The sequence below is a fragment of the Chrysemys picta genome, chromosome 1 (genome assembly GCF_011386835.1).
Source record: "Chrysemys picta bellii isolate R12L10 chromosome 1, ASM1138683v2, whole genome shotgun sequence".
NCBI lineage: Eukaryota > Metazoa > Chordata > Testudines > Emydidae > Chrysemys > Chrysemys picta.
Window position 1 is genome coordinate 134,274,537 of NC_088791.1, and position 14,389 is coordinate 134,288,925.

General features: G+C 45.1%; 1 protein-coding gene across 1 annotated transcript; it reads left to right on the plus strand.

Moving 5' to 3' along the window:
• Positions 1 to 433: 433 nt before the first annotated feature.
• On the plus strand, positions 434 to 14,058 carry AKAP3 (A-kinase anchoring protein 3). Its single transcript, XM_042850273.2, has 2 exons — positions 434 to 2,647; positions 13,748 to 14,058. Exons 1-2 carry the CDS (start codon positions 605 to 607, stop codon positions 13,901 to 13,903), a joined length of 2,199 nt encoding a protein of 732 aa, XP_042706207.2. The 5' UTR covers positions 434 to 604; the 3' UTR covers positions 13,904 to 14,058.
• The last annotated feature ends 331 nt before the right edge of the window (positions 14,059 to 14,389 follow it).

Sequence of the window (14,389 nt, forward strand, 5' to 3'; positions counted from 1 at the left end):
TTTTTCTCTATTATGTAACCCATACAGAAGAAAGAGGCCAGACTACATCCTAGTGTAGGATCTGATCCAACTTCCACTGAAGTCAGTGAGAGTCTTACTATTCACATCAATGGGTGCATCTACACAAGAAGAGTTAGTGTCCATGTTGCAGTTGCACCAGTGCTAAGCCACAAGTATAGAATAGGGTTTCATGCCAGTATGTCATCGTGTCTGCTCTAGCACTTATGTTGGTTCTACCACGGGTTGAGCTGCAACACTGCTGGCAGTTGCTACAATTTAAGTATTTTTTTCTGGTGTAGGCAAGGCTGATGAGAGTTGCATTAGGTTTTTATAGACTGCCTTGGATTGAGCAAGGTCTTTGTACCAAGGGAGTATGAATATTGGGGAAATAAACCATTGTAAATTTGTGATTTGTTTCAATCCTTAGACCGATTCAGCAAAATTTTTCAAACAAGCTGCATCCGATCCCCTCAAAGTCTTGAGCTGGCTCCGAAAAGATCTCGAAAGATGTGCACTTGGAATCCAGGATGTGCTGAAGTCTACCGGTAAACAAAAGACTGGTGAGAACTCAAGGGAACCATCAATAGGTGGGCAGAGCATCCAAATGCGCAATGCACCCTCACCAGGTGGTTTCAGTGTCTATGATGAGCAGTTTAGCATGGACGTTAGATCCAACAGTGGGTCACCCGATTTTCATATGGAGATGAAAGCCACCTCAAGTCAAAAGGACCCAAAGGACATAGAAAGTCAGCTAACTTCTGCAGATACCAAGCAAGGTGTGGATGAAGTCTCTTTTTATGTTAACAGACTCTCTAACCTTGTCATTGCAATGGCACGTAAAGAGATTAATGACAAGACAGATGGCACTGATAAGTGTATACACAAGTCACTTTTTGCCTCTCTTGGGGAACCAGGTCACAAGTCTATTGGAGTGAGCACAGATGAAGGCAGAAATAATCCATCAGCAAATACAACTCATATTAATATGAAGGAAACCAAATATGAAGATAATCCATCTTCCAAGAAGAAAACATTTTTTTATAAAGAAGTAGACGAACAATCTTCAACTAGAAATGAGCAGAATCATGAAAGAAGGTCAGCACACAGTGAGAACAGAACATGCCATCATAAAAAACGCTTTGGCCCAGATGAATTTACGAATACTTTAAGCAAAGGGATTCTGGTTTATGCCAATAACGTGGTTTCAGATATGATGGTCTCAGTTATGAAGACCATGAAAGTTGAAGTGAATGACTCAAGCATAGCTTGTGTGGTGCTGAAAAAGGTGATACTAAAGCACTCCAAGGAGGTAGTTTCAGACTTAATAGATTCCTGTATGAAAAATTTACACAATGTCACAGGGACACTCATGACTGACTCAGATTTTGTTTCTGCAGTGAAGCGGAGCCTATTCAGTCAAGGAAGTCATAAGGCTGCAGAAATAGTACAAGCAATGCTAAATCGTTTACATACTACCTTAATAGTGCAAAAACCAGCAGGAGATAAGTCCCAGTCTCAAAGCCTTGCGTATGCATCTGTGAAGACGGGTTCACGAGCAGCAGATGCAAAGGCTCAGAACTTGAGGTTTTCAGCAACAAAAACTGAAACAGTTACCAAAGAGAAAGAAAAAGAAATGACCTGTGCAGAAACAGTAGGTAACCACATAATTAAGCATGGGCTTACTCTATGGCATCAAAACCAACAAAAATGCAACAGATGCTCGAAGTCTCAACCTTCAGCAAGGGAAGCTGAACCTAAACCCCCAGAAAATCCACACTGGAGTTCAGAAATTCAGAACATGGCCAAAATGTCTGGAGATGCATGGGCAAAAGATCTGATTGTGACTGCACTATTGTTGATACAGTATCATCTAATCCAACAGGAGAACGCAGGCAAGGGCACAGCTGAAGGGGGCAAAACTAACAAAGCAGGTACCACTGCATTTGGATTCCTCTCGCATGAAGCCCATGAAAAAGGTGGTTGCAGTAGTTTCAGGCCATCTTCAGCAAAAGATCAGGATCCATCAAAACAAAGTGATGAATCAGGTTCCCAGAAGTCAGAACTTCAAAAGCAGAACCCTGAAAATGACATGTCCAGTGTCATATTAATGCTCATCCGAAAATTAATAAATGAGACTGGTTGCAAAATAGAAGGCCAGCAAGGAAATTCCTTGATGGATGAAACAAACAGGAATCTTGGCAAAACCTCTGAGGGACATGCCCTTTCAGAAGTTGAACAGTCCTGTGAAGAGGCTATATCTGGACTGACAAAAATGATTACTGATCAGTTTGACATAAGTGGAAAAGAGGAGGGCAGTGGGCAATTTATTGACAGTTTGGTGGATACAGTGACAAAGTTGTGTCTTATGATAGCCAAATACAGCAACCCAGAGTCTGCTCTAGCAGAGATAGGGGACAGGGAAGATGGCACAGGATCTATGGATTCCAAGTGTACAGAAACTGCTGAGGCTGGGCTTGGATCAGGTGAAGACAGTGCATCCGGTCGCAAAGTGGTAGTGGTGAATCAGAATCCTTCCGAGAGCTTACATAACAAACAGCTCCAAGCACTCCTCCAGTGGGTAGCAGCCTCTCAGACAAATGTGCCTGTATTGTATTTCTTGGATGAGGATGATGAGTTTCTGAATAAGGTAAGCAATGCAGTAATTGGGTAATGGGCAGGGACTTTAGGCCATGGTGGGATTTAGGTTCTTTCTTCAATGTTTTACTATCTCGTGGTATAAAGCTTTTGTTCTAAGGAAAACTGAATTTCTGGCCTTTTCTCTTACTAAAATAGTACTCAAAGTGTTAATGATGGTGCTATTGCCTTTATAAAATAACACCATCATAAACATTAGAGGTGGAAAAAGCTATTATGCCATCTATTACATCCCCCTGCCAGTGAAGAATTATTCTGTATGGTGCACTCTCCACTACTTTCAGTCTAGTTTTACATGACCCAAGTGATTTTACTTCCACCACTTCTCTTAGTTCCACAGATTAATACAATTAAGAACTTTTTCATGATATTCCATTTTATGATACATTTTATGAAACTAACCTCCTTTGTAAAGCACCTTGAGATCCACTGATGAAAAGCGCTATATAAGAGTAGATAATTAATTATTATTATTTATTATAAAGGGACACTTGTCAATTTAAAAGTTACATATTGTGGACAATCAAATTTCTTTCCCTAAATTACTAACCTTAGATTATTAATAGTGAAAAAGTTTAAAATCCAAATTACTTTTCACTTTATGTGCTTAGTTTACCTTTTATATTTCTTTCACTTAGAAAGGCCATTTGTCACTGGACAGTCCTGTTTTTCTAAAGTAGTGTCCCCTGTCCGATAGTGATTTAGACATGGATTGGTTTTGTCTGGTATTTTCATGTGAAGTCAGTGGACACACAGACGTTGCCAAATTTCAGAGCACGTCGCCCTGCCCCTAGTGACGTGACCTTGTACGTACCATGTGTGCAAGGTCATGCCAGCGGGGACGGGATGATGGGCTTTGAAAAATGGCATCCTTTGTGCAGCGTGACCTTGTTCACACTGTGTATGCAAGGTCACGCTGGCAGTGGTAGGTCCATGCTGTTCCCCGAAGTACTGGAATGTCCAATATTCTGGGGGTGCGGCAGAGGCCACCCTACTCTCATCTTGGACAATGAAAGTCAGTTTTAGTGTTATTTATAGTAGATTTCACTTTCAGATTGCTGAAATTTGCTCTATATACATAGGAAGTTTAAGAACAAAGAAATGGAAACATTTGTATTGGTCTTAGGTTTTATAGGCCTGTCTTTACAAAATCTAAATTATGGGTCAATTTTGAGTTGAGAGTGCCACTTTAATGTCATAGCTCTACTAAGTTTTACCTCTTTGTATTATCTTAAATAATTCTTCTCGACCCTTGGTATTTGCACTCTTCAAACATTTGAGGACTTTAATCAAGTCCCCTCAGAACTGTTACTTAGCCAGGGTATAAGTAAATAGGTTTTTTTCAGTCTGTCCTCAAATCAATCTCTCCATTCCCCTAGTCATTTGTTATTTCCCTCTATATTTCCTCCAATTTGTTAGTATTACAGACGCATTGGTAGCTAGTTAAAGCTTTATTTAGATTTAGATATTCTCATTTAAAGCAAGAAAAAATATCCTCCATTTCACACTTTAATAATTGAATTTAGTTTCCAAATTTTACATGCCAATTCTTACTAGGATAATTGAATTTTCTATATATTTTAAGAAATGTTCTGACTTTGTCAGAAGAAGCATTTCTTTCAGTTTTGCCCGGACAGTCTCACCTTTTTTGTTTCCCTCTAGCTAAAAACACACTGTCCCCAAAAACACAAAACTTCAAACACATCCAATAGTATCTCTGACGTACCACTGTTCAGATTTTAAATTACAATTTTAAAATTATTCCCCTTATTTGGCTTAATCAATTTGATCTACTCCAAGGAAAGTTGCTGGAAATGTCAATTTCTGCCAGCTGCTTAAGTTCTTCAGTGCTGGCAGCCTGCCACCCTGACTCAGTCGCTGTATTGAGGCCAAAAGGCACTCTAGCCCTGTTGGGGAAAGTGGCAGGCCAAATTAACAAAAAGGTCACATCTCCAGAGTTCCTTTTATAACAAACCAATATTCTCCCTCATAGGGCTTTTTTTCCCCCAGTCTTTCTTCAGGTAGCAAAGACGTCTCCACGGACAATCTTGTGGCAAAGTTCAGTGTGAACTAACTTTTCCTCCTTGTGGTTATATTTCCAAAATAAAATCCAAACAGACATTTCTTCCCTCTGCCTGGGAGAGATTCTCAGCCCTTCTTGCTCCCTTCAGGTCTTGGGGCAAGGCTGGGTTTATGTAGTATCAAGTATCTTGATCTGAGAGTAAACAAAGAAAAATCTGTATTGGTCTCAGTTTAAATTCTAGCCTTCAGAGAGGCTACCCTAGATTCTACTGAGGCTCCAGCTTGCCTATCCCCAGGACAGTTCATAGAGCTCATCCAGGCAGTCAGTCTAACCAAATGTAGGTTAGAAGATTTAGTGTTAAATCTGATGGAATCCAGCACCTTAGTCACCTCCTAGGCAAGGTTGTGGATGAACAAACCAAGCATTTTGAACATGATAATGTTTCCCCACTTAGCAGGTGAAAGACATTCTACTTTAGTGGACACTGCCAGAGAATATCTGAGGAGCAGACTGACAGAAGACAATGATAGGCACAGATGCCTCAAACCTGAGTTTGGGAGCACATTCAAAATGTTCGTTCATAGCCTTGAAGAGCTTGGGAGGCAAAACTCCCCATAAACTTGCTAGAGTTCAGAGCCATCAGGACAGCTCTCAAATCCTGTCTCCTACAGATCAAAGGATTGCCAGTGCAGATTCTCTCATACATTCTGTTTATGATGTAGTACCTGGACAAACAAAGGGGAGATTTGTTCTCTCTATTGAGACAGGGGGCAACCCTTGGGAACAGTTAATCCAGAATGAAATTTCTTCATCTGCTCTGCAACTGGCAAATATAAGATCCCCCCACAATAGCCAAACATGTTGATCATCACAAGTGATCACATAAACCGTCAGTGGCTTGTCTGATATTTGCTAGGTGATGTCATCTGGACACGAGCAGGCCTAAGTTATTTAGAATGTTGAACATATATTTAGCCTTTGGAGAAAATTCTGCAGATCAAGCTATCTTGACCGAAAAGTTGGCTAAATTGCTAAGGGTATGTCTACACTACGAAATTAGTTCGAATTTATAGAAGCTGGTTTTATTGAAATCGGTTGTATACAGCCGATTGTGTGTGTCCACACATAAAATGCTCTAGGTGCTCTAGTCGGCAGACCGCGTCCACAGTACGAGGCTAGCGTCGACTTCCGGAGCATTGCACTATGGGTAGCTATCCCACAGCTATCCCACAGTTCCCGCAGTCTCCACCGCCCCTTGGAATTCTGGGTTGAGATCCCAATGCCCGGATGATACAAAACAGTGTCGCGGGCGGTTCTGGGTACATGTCGTCAGGCCCCTCCCTCCCCCGTCACAGCAACGGCAGACAATAGATTCGCGCCTTTTTACCTGGGTTACCTGGGTTACCTGTGCAGACAACATGGAGCCCGCTCAGCTCAGCTGAGCTCACCGTCACCATATGTCCTCTGGGTGCCGGCAGACGTGGGACTGCATTGCTACACAGCAGCAGCTGTTAACTGCCTTTTGGCGGTAGACGGTGCAGTAGACTGGTAGCCTTCATCGGCGATCTGGGTGCTGGCAGCCGTGGGGTTTGCCTTTTGGCAGTAGATGGTGTATTACGACTGTTAACCGGCCTATTACAAGTCGGGTCATCGCACGTTAGCAGAGTCTTCCCCGAGCAGCCGATCGTGCAATAGGCCTGAAGACCATCGTCATACACCGCCCCGTATTTGCTGCCAAGCACCCAGAAAGATGCCGAGGGCTATCAGTCACGCTGCACCGTCGTCTTAAGATGTAAAAAATAGATTTGCTCTGTATTCATTTGCTTCCCCCTCCCTCCGTCAAATCAACGGCCTGCTAAACCCAGGGTTTTCAGTTTAATCTTTGGGGGGGACCATTCTGTGTGACAGTTGTTTGTGTTTCTCCCTGATGCACAGCCACCGTTCTTGATTTTAATTCCCTGTGCCTGTACACCATGTCGTCACTCGGCCCGCCCTCCCTCCTTCCCCTAGTCCGTCAGATACTACGTTTGCGCCACAGCTCAGAGAGCCGAGAAGCGGTTCGCGCCTTTTCTTTGAATTCTGGGTTGAGATCCCAATGCCCGGATGATGCAAAACAGTGTCGCGGGCGGTTCTGGGTACATGTCGTCAGGCCCCTCCCCCCTCGTCACAGCAACGGCAGACAATAGATTCGCGCCTTTTTACCTGGGTTACCTGTGCAGACAACATACCACGGCAAGCATGGAGCCCGCTCAGCTCAGCTGAGCTCACCGTCACCATATGTCCTCTGGGTGCCGGCAGACGTGGGACTGCATTGCTACACAGCAGCAGCTGCTAACTGCCTTTTGGCGGTAGACGGTGTAGCATGAGTGATAGCCATGGGGCTGGCAGCCGTAGGGCTGCATTGCACCAGCCCCTTGCCCTTTGGTAGGCGATGGTATATTATGATTGGTACCCATCGTCGTCGTACTGGAGTGGCTGTCAATCATGGCCACCTGGGCAGACATGTTTCGATGATGATGGCTACCAATCGTAATATACTATTTTTTGCCAATTGCCCAGTATTGTCTGCTAAGCACCCAGAAGAGGCCGAGGGCGATGCTGGGTGCTGGCGGACGTGGGGCTGGCAGACGTGGGGCTGCATTGCTACACAGCAGCAGCCCCTTGCCTTTTGGCAGACGATGGTATATTATGACTGGTATCCGTCATCGTCGTACTGGAGAGGCTATCACTCATGCTGCACCGTCGGCTGCCAGCTTAAGATGTAAAAAATAGATTTGTTCTGTATTCATTTGCTTCCCCTTCCTCCGTGAAATCAATGGCCTGCTAAGCCCAGGGTTTTCAGTTTAATCTTTGGGGGGACCATTCTGTGTGACAGTTGTTTGTGTTTCTCCCTGTTCCTGTACCTGTACGCCATGTCGTCACTCGGCCCTCCCTCCCTCCCGCCCTCCCTCCTTCTCCTGGACCATCAGATACTACTTTCGCGCCTTTTTTCTGACCAGGCGCCATAGCTAGCACTGGGATCATGGAGCCCGCTCAGATCACCGCGGCAATTATGAGCACTATGAACACCACGTGCATTGTCCTGGAGTATATGCAGAGCCAGGACATGCCAAGGCGAAACCCGGACCAGCCGAGGAGGCGATTGCAGCGCGGCGACGAGAGTGATGAGGAAATTGACATGGACATAGACCTCTCACAAGGCACAGGCCCCAGCAATGTGGAAATCATGGTGTCACTGGGGCAGGTTCATGCCGTGGAACACCGATTCTGGGCCCGGGAAACAAGCACAGACTGGTGGGACCGCATCGTGCTGCAGGTATGGGACGATTCCCAGTGGCTGCGAAACTTTCGCATGCGTAAGGGCACTTTCATGGAACTTTGTGACTTGCTTTCCCCTGCCCTGAAATGCCAGGATACCAAGATGAGAGCAGCCCTCACAGTTGAGAAGTGAGTGGCGATAGCCCTGTGGAAGCTTGCAACGCCAGACAGCTACCGGTCAGTCGGGAATCAATTTGGAGTGGGCAAATCTATGGTGGGGGCTGCTGTGATCCAATTTGCCAGGGCAATGAAAGACCTGGTGATAGCAAGGGTAGTGACTCTGGGCAACGTGCAGTCAATAGTGGATGGTTTTGCTGAAATGGGATTCCCAAACTGTGGCGGGGCCATAGACGGAACCCATATCCCTATCTTGTCACCGGAGCACCAAGCCACCGACTACGTAAACCGCAAGGGGTACTTTTCAATGCTGCTGCAAGCCCTGGTGGATCACAAGGGACGTTTCACCAACATCAACGTGGGATGGCCGGGAAAGGTACATGATGCTCGCGTCTTCAGGAACTCTGCTCTGTTTCGAAAGCTGGAGGAAGGGACTTTCTTCCCGGACCACAAAGTGACCGTTGGGGATGTTGAAATGCCTATCGTGATCCTTGGGGACCCAGCCTACCCCTTAATGCCATGGCTCATGAAGCAGTACACAGGCAGCCTGGACAGGAGTCAGGACCTGTTCAACTACAGGCTGAGCAAGTGCCGAATGGTGGTGGAATGTGCATTTGGACGTTTAAAAGCGCGCTGGCGCAGCTTACTTACTCGCTCAGACCTCAGCGAAAAGAATATCCCCATTGTTATTGCTGCTTGCTGTGCGCTCCACAATATCTGTGAGAGCAAGGGGGAGACCTTTATGGCGGGGTGGGAGGTTGAGGCAACTCGCCTGGCCGCTGATTACGCGCAGCCAGACACCAGGGCGGTTAGAGGAGCACAGCAGGGTGCGGTGCGCATCAGAGAAGCTTTGAAAACGAGTTTTGTGACTGGCCAGGCTACTGTGTGAAACTTCTGTTTGTTTCTCCTTGTTGAACCCTCCAAACCAACCCCCCCCCCCCCGACCCGGTTCACTCTACTTCCCTGTAAACCAACCACCCCACCCCACCCTCCCCTCCCGCTTGCAGAGGCAATAAAGTCATTGTTTTTTCACATTCATGCATTCTTTATTAGTTCCTCACAGAAGTGGGGGGATAATTGCCAAGGTAGCCTGGGATGGGTGGGGGAGGAAGGATGGAAAAGGACACACTGCATTTTAAAACTTTAACTCTTATTGAAGGCCAGCCTTCTGATGCTTGGGCGATCATCTGGGGTGGAGTGACTGGGTGGACGGAGGCCCCCCCACCGTGTTCTTGGGCGTCTTGGTGAGGAGGCTATGGAACTTGGGGAGGAGGGCTGTTGGTTACACAGGGGCTGTAGCGGCGGTCTCTGCTCCTGCTGCCTTTCCTGCAACTCAACCATACGCTCGAGCATATCAGTTTGATGCTCCAGCAGACGGAGCATTGCCTCTTGCCGTCTGTCTGCAAGCTGACGCCACCTATCGTCTTCAGCCCGCCACTTGCTCTGTTCATCCCGCGATTCAGCCCGCCACCTCTCCTCTCGTTCATATTGGGCTTTTCTCATCTCCGACATTGACTGCCTCCACGCATTCTGCTGTGCTCTATCAGCGTGGGAGGACATCTGCAGCTCCGTGAACATATCGTCCCTCATCCTACGTTTTCTCTTTCTAATGTTCACGAGCCTCTGCAAAGGAGAAACATTTGCAGCTGGTGGAGGAGAAGGGAGAGGTGGTTACAAAAGACACATTTTAGAGAACAATGGGTACACTCTTTCATTACAAGGTCGCATATTTCGGCTTGCAGGCAGCCATGGTAGGCCACAGTGTTTTGGCTTTTTTAACCTTCTTAACATGCGGGAAAGGTTGCAAACAGCAGCGCATTTCCCATATCAAGGATGAATTGGGTTGTCCATTTAAAATAGGTTTTCAATGTAAAAGGAGGGGCTGCGGTTTCCCGGTTAACATGCGGCACAAACACAAGTAAACCACCCCCCCCCCCCCCCGCACACACACACGATTCTCTGGGATGATCACTTCACCCCTCCCCCCACCGCGTGGTTAACAGCGGGGAACATTTCTGGTCAGAAGAGCAGGAACGGGCGCCTCTGAATGTCCCCTTAATAAAATCACCCCATTTCAACCAGGAGAGCTTTCTGGAGATGTCCTTGGAGGATTTCCGCTCCATCCCCATACACGTTAACAGACTTTTGCAGTAGATGTACTGGCTGCGATTGCCAGGGCAAATTAATCATTAAACACGCTTGCTTTTTTTTTTGTAATGTTTACAAATATTTACAAAGTTACACTCACCAGAGGTCTCCTGTGTGCCCTGAGGATCTTGGGTGAGTTCGGGAGTTACTGGTTCCAGGTCCAGGGTCACAAACAGATCCTGGCTGTTGGGGAAACCGGTTTCTCCGCTTCCTTGCTGCTGTGAGCTACCTACAGTACCTCCATCCTCATCTTCCTCGTTCCCCGAACCGTCTTCCCTGTGTGTTTCTCCAGTGAGAGAGTCATAGCACACGGTTGGGGTAGTGGTGGCTGCACCCCCTAGGATCGCATGCAGCTCCGCGTAGTAGCGGCAAGTTTGCGGCTCTGCCCCGGACCTTCCGTTTGCTTCTCTGGCTTTGTGGTAAGCTTGCCGTAGCTCCTTAATTTTCACGCGGCACTGCTGTGTGTCCCTGTTATGGCCTCGGTCCTTCATGGCCTTGGAGATCTTTTCTAATACTTTTCCATTTCTTTTACTGCTACGGAGTTCAGCTATCACTGCTTCATCTCCTCATATGGCGAGCAGATCTCGTACCTCCCGTTCGGTCCATGCTGGAGCTCTTTTGCGATCCTGGGACTCCATCACGGTTACCTGTGCTGATGAGCTCTGCGTGGTCACCTGTGCTCTCCACGCTGAGCAAACAGGAAATGAAATTCAAACATTCGCGGGTCTTTTCCTGTCTACCTGGTCAGTGCATCTGAGTTGAGAGTGCTGTCCAGAGCGGTCACAATGAAGCACTGTGGGATAGCTCCCAGAGGCCAATAACGTCGAATTCTGTCCACACTACCCCAATTCCGACCCGCAAAGGCCGGTTTTATCGCTAATCCCCTCGTCGGAGGTGGTGTAAAGAAACCGGTTTAAAGGACCCTTTAAGTCGAAAGAAAGGGCTTCGTTGTGTGGACGTGTCCAGGCTTAATTCGGTTTAACACTGCTAAAGTCGACCTAAACCCGTAGTGTAGACCAGGCCTAAGACATCATGCCTCCAGATGAATCTAGTCATGCTATAGACTACCTAATATCCCTGTGCTGGAACATCTCAGAGCTTTATCAGGTAGGGGATAGCGGCTTCATTGGCATGTATAACAATATTCCCTTGTCTGAAATTAATAGGACTGCTACATGGAGTTTGGTTCACACCATTGTGAATCACTATTCTCTCAATGCCACATCAAGAGCAGATGCTGGTTTTGGAAGATCGGTGCTTCATTTAATGTTCAGCTAATAGTGTTCCTCAGTCCACCTCCTCTGGGAGGTCACTGCCTCCTAATTTCTTACAGTGGGGCTTTGTGGAAGCAGTGTCATGAAGGAGAAACGTCAGTTATTTACCAATAGTAACTTTTGTTCTCTGAATGTATTGGCTCCATATAGCCACACTGTCCTCCCTTCCCCATTCTTAATATGTCTTGTTACAGAACCCACCTACAAATAGGGCTTCTGGATGTAGACAAGAACTGAAGGATGGTTAGAAAGGATGGGATATGTATGACCTTGTTTTGTGGACTGTTGGAAGTGGGGGAATTGTGCACCCTCCCTAACTGCCAGCTACTGCTCAAATATAGTTCCACAGTTGCATGTCTAGGCATTTGACTCCTGCATTATGGCTCTGTGGAGGCCATACAGTAAGAGAAGAGGAGCTATTGTGGGTAGTGACCCCTTTTTTCAAGGGGTGTAAATACACGTAAGTAGATGAAATTAAGAAAAAGAAAATACTGCATTTGCTGACAGACAAGTCTAATTAAATTGTGGAATAGTCTCCCAATGGTAGTGTTGGAAGCTTATTGCAAGGGACATTTAAAACTAGACAGAAGAAAGTCTGGATAATTGATTACTGGGAGCAAGCTGGCACTGAGGTCAACAGTGCTAAGTCTTTCAGCTTGTATTTCTATAATCAGAGTAAAAAACCTAGGATTGGAATGTTTTTGAATTTTTTTTATTTTGTGGAAGAGAGAGTACATAGCTACAAAGCTCAGACGCAGATCTGAATCTTTCCAAGTCTTGAAAACTTAGGGCCTGATCCAAAAACAATTGAGATCAATGAGAGGATTTCCATGGACATCAGTGGACACTAAACCACGCCCATACTCACTATGAATTGGCTAAAGATATAGAAGAAATTCTGAGTGAATGCATATGCATATGAACACAGAAGTCCTAACATTTACTTCCCAAATTCTGCTCCATTCTGCCTCATGCTCTTCAAACAGTGGGTATTCTTAAATGCTATATGTGCTCTGATACCTCAGCATGGTGGAATAATAGCCTTCCACCTTGACTATGATTTTCCAGTCATGTTTCATTTTAGTAAGAAACCATCTACGTATCAACCTTGCTTTCTGGCATTTGATTTTTCTCCTCACTCCCTTCAATGTTTTAATTTAAAAAATGATTAAAAGAAAACATTTTTCTCTGAATGTGCCTACAGTTTTTTTTCCCCAGTGGTATATAACTGTAGTCTGCTGTAGAATTACACATTTATAAATTTAAAAAAATTGCTTCTATGCCAGATGGTAATCGTTTGGCTATCCAATGTCCACAGCAGGTTCTTCCCAAACCTGGTATTTCACGGTATTTTGGATATATTGTTTAGCATCAATAGTATCCTAAATGGTATGGAAGAAAAGCCCTAAATGTCTAAAAAGAAGACACTTTTCAAAGTGAAATATATGGCACATTTTCAATTGCCTTTGTTTTTCTAAATACTAAAATCAATCAGAACCAGGATGACTTAAATGCAGCCAGGTACTCAGAACCCGTTGCCAGAAGTGTTTTTGTTTTCTTCTTCTGTGGCCCAACAATGCCTGTTCTCCTTGGCTGCCAGTGCACAACTTGATTTTCTTTTTAATAAATAACAGACACACAAAGTGGTGCCGAATTATTTTCCTACAGAGATAGAAGCCAAGAAACAATGTATGCCTTTCTTGAACCATAATGCTATTAAGTTATCACTTGGCGCTACAGGCCACACATTTATATTTTGGGCCAAACCTTGCTCACCTTATACACTTAGTCTCATTCCAGACAATGGGACTACTCAAATTAGTTAGGAAAGTAAGGATGTTTGCAACAAAGTAGCCACTGATGAAGATTTTTCTGATATTCAGCCTAATTTTTCCCTTTGTACGCCTTAACCCATTTCTTCTAGTTATTATGCCTTTGTATTTAACACTAATTGAGTCTCTCTCTTTTGGATTTTGTAGAGGATTATCTTGTCCCTATTTACAAATGACCTAGCCAGACTAGCTATTTGGCTCTTTTAATCATTCCTCACAGGTCATCGTCCCGCAGCACCACTGGGCTTGTACACCTAAGAGAGTAGAATGGAAGTAGGTGAATGAGAAGTACATCAACACCCTCGCCCTTCATTTCTCCCTTTTAAAATATCCCATTTATGGTGTATCATACTTGTGTTTTGCTTCTGTTTATTTCACAGCTTCAACAACTGTCATCAATAGCAGTGGAGAAGGGGTACAGCGTGGGGGAAGTCATACAGGCAGTGCTGAAGTATGAGAAAGAAAAACAACTGGGCAAGGCCCTGGGAAATGTTGTTTGGTTGCCAGTGCTGGACTGGCTGCTTAATAACCTGTGAGCAGAGGCATCTCCTCTCTCTTCCTCACCAGCAGTGTTTCGATTCCAGCCAAGCACCTATTACAACTCCAACATATCAGATTCAACTATCCACCACTGATTTGTAGAATACGATATTATCAGTTATACTGACTCCTGCTGGACAAGCATATAAATAAAACAAAACAAAATAGCTAATGAAGTCTGGTTGAAAAAGTTAATTGTAATATGTCCCTTTTAGTTGTCTCCGTCAATTGAATTTTACACCTTATGGCCTTCAATTCTCTCTCTTCCCATGCATCTTTTTCAAGCAAACTGGGGGAGGAGGATTTACGCTCTTTAACAAGACTTTTCACTGTATTTGGGGCCAAGTTTGAACAATGCTGAATAGTTCATAGGCTTGATTCACCCATGCCAGCCAGATTACAGTTTGCATCCTTCTGTGTCCCCAGGGACAACTGCTCTTGAGTGGGAGTGATTCATCAGGGAAGGGCAACTTTAAATTCCT

Excerpts from the sequence above, each read along its gene's own strand:
- AKAP3 (XM_042850273.2), top strand. The coding sequence starts at position 605 with ATGCGCAATGCACCCTCACCAGGTGGTTTCAGTGTCTATGATGAGCAG. Across the intron at positions 2,648-13,747 it reads ATGATGAGTTTCTGAATAAG|CTTCAACAACTGTCATCAAT; the intron begins GTAAGCAATGCA and ends TTTATTTCACAG.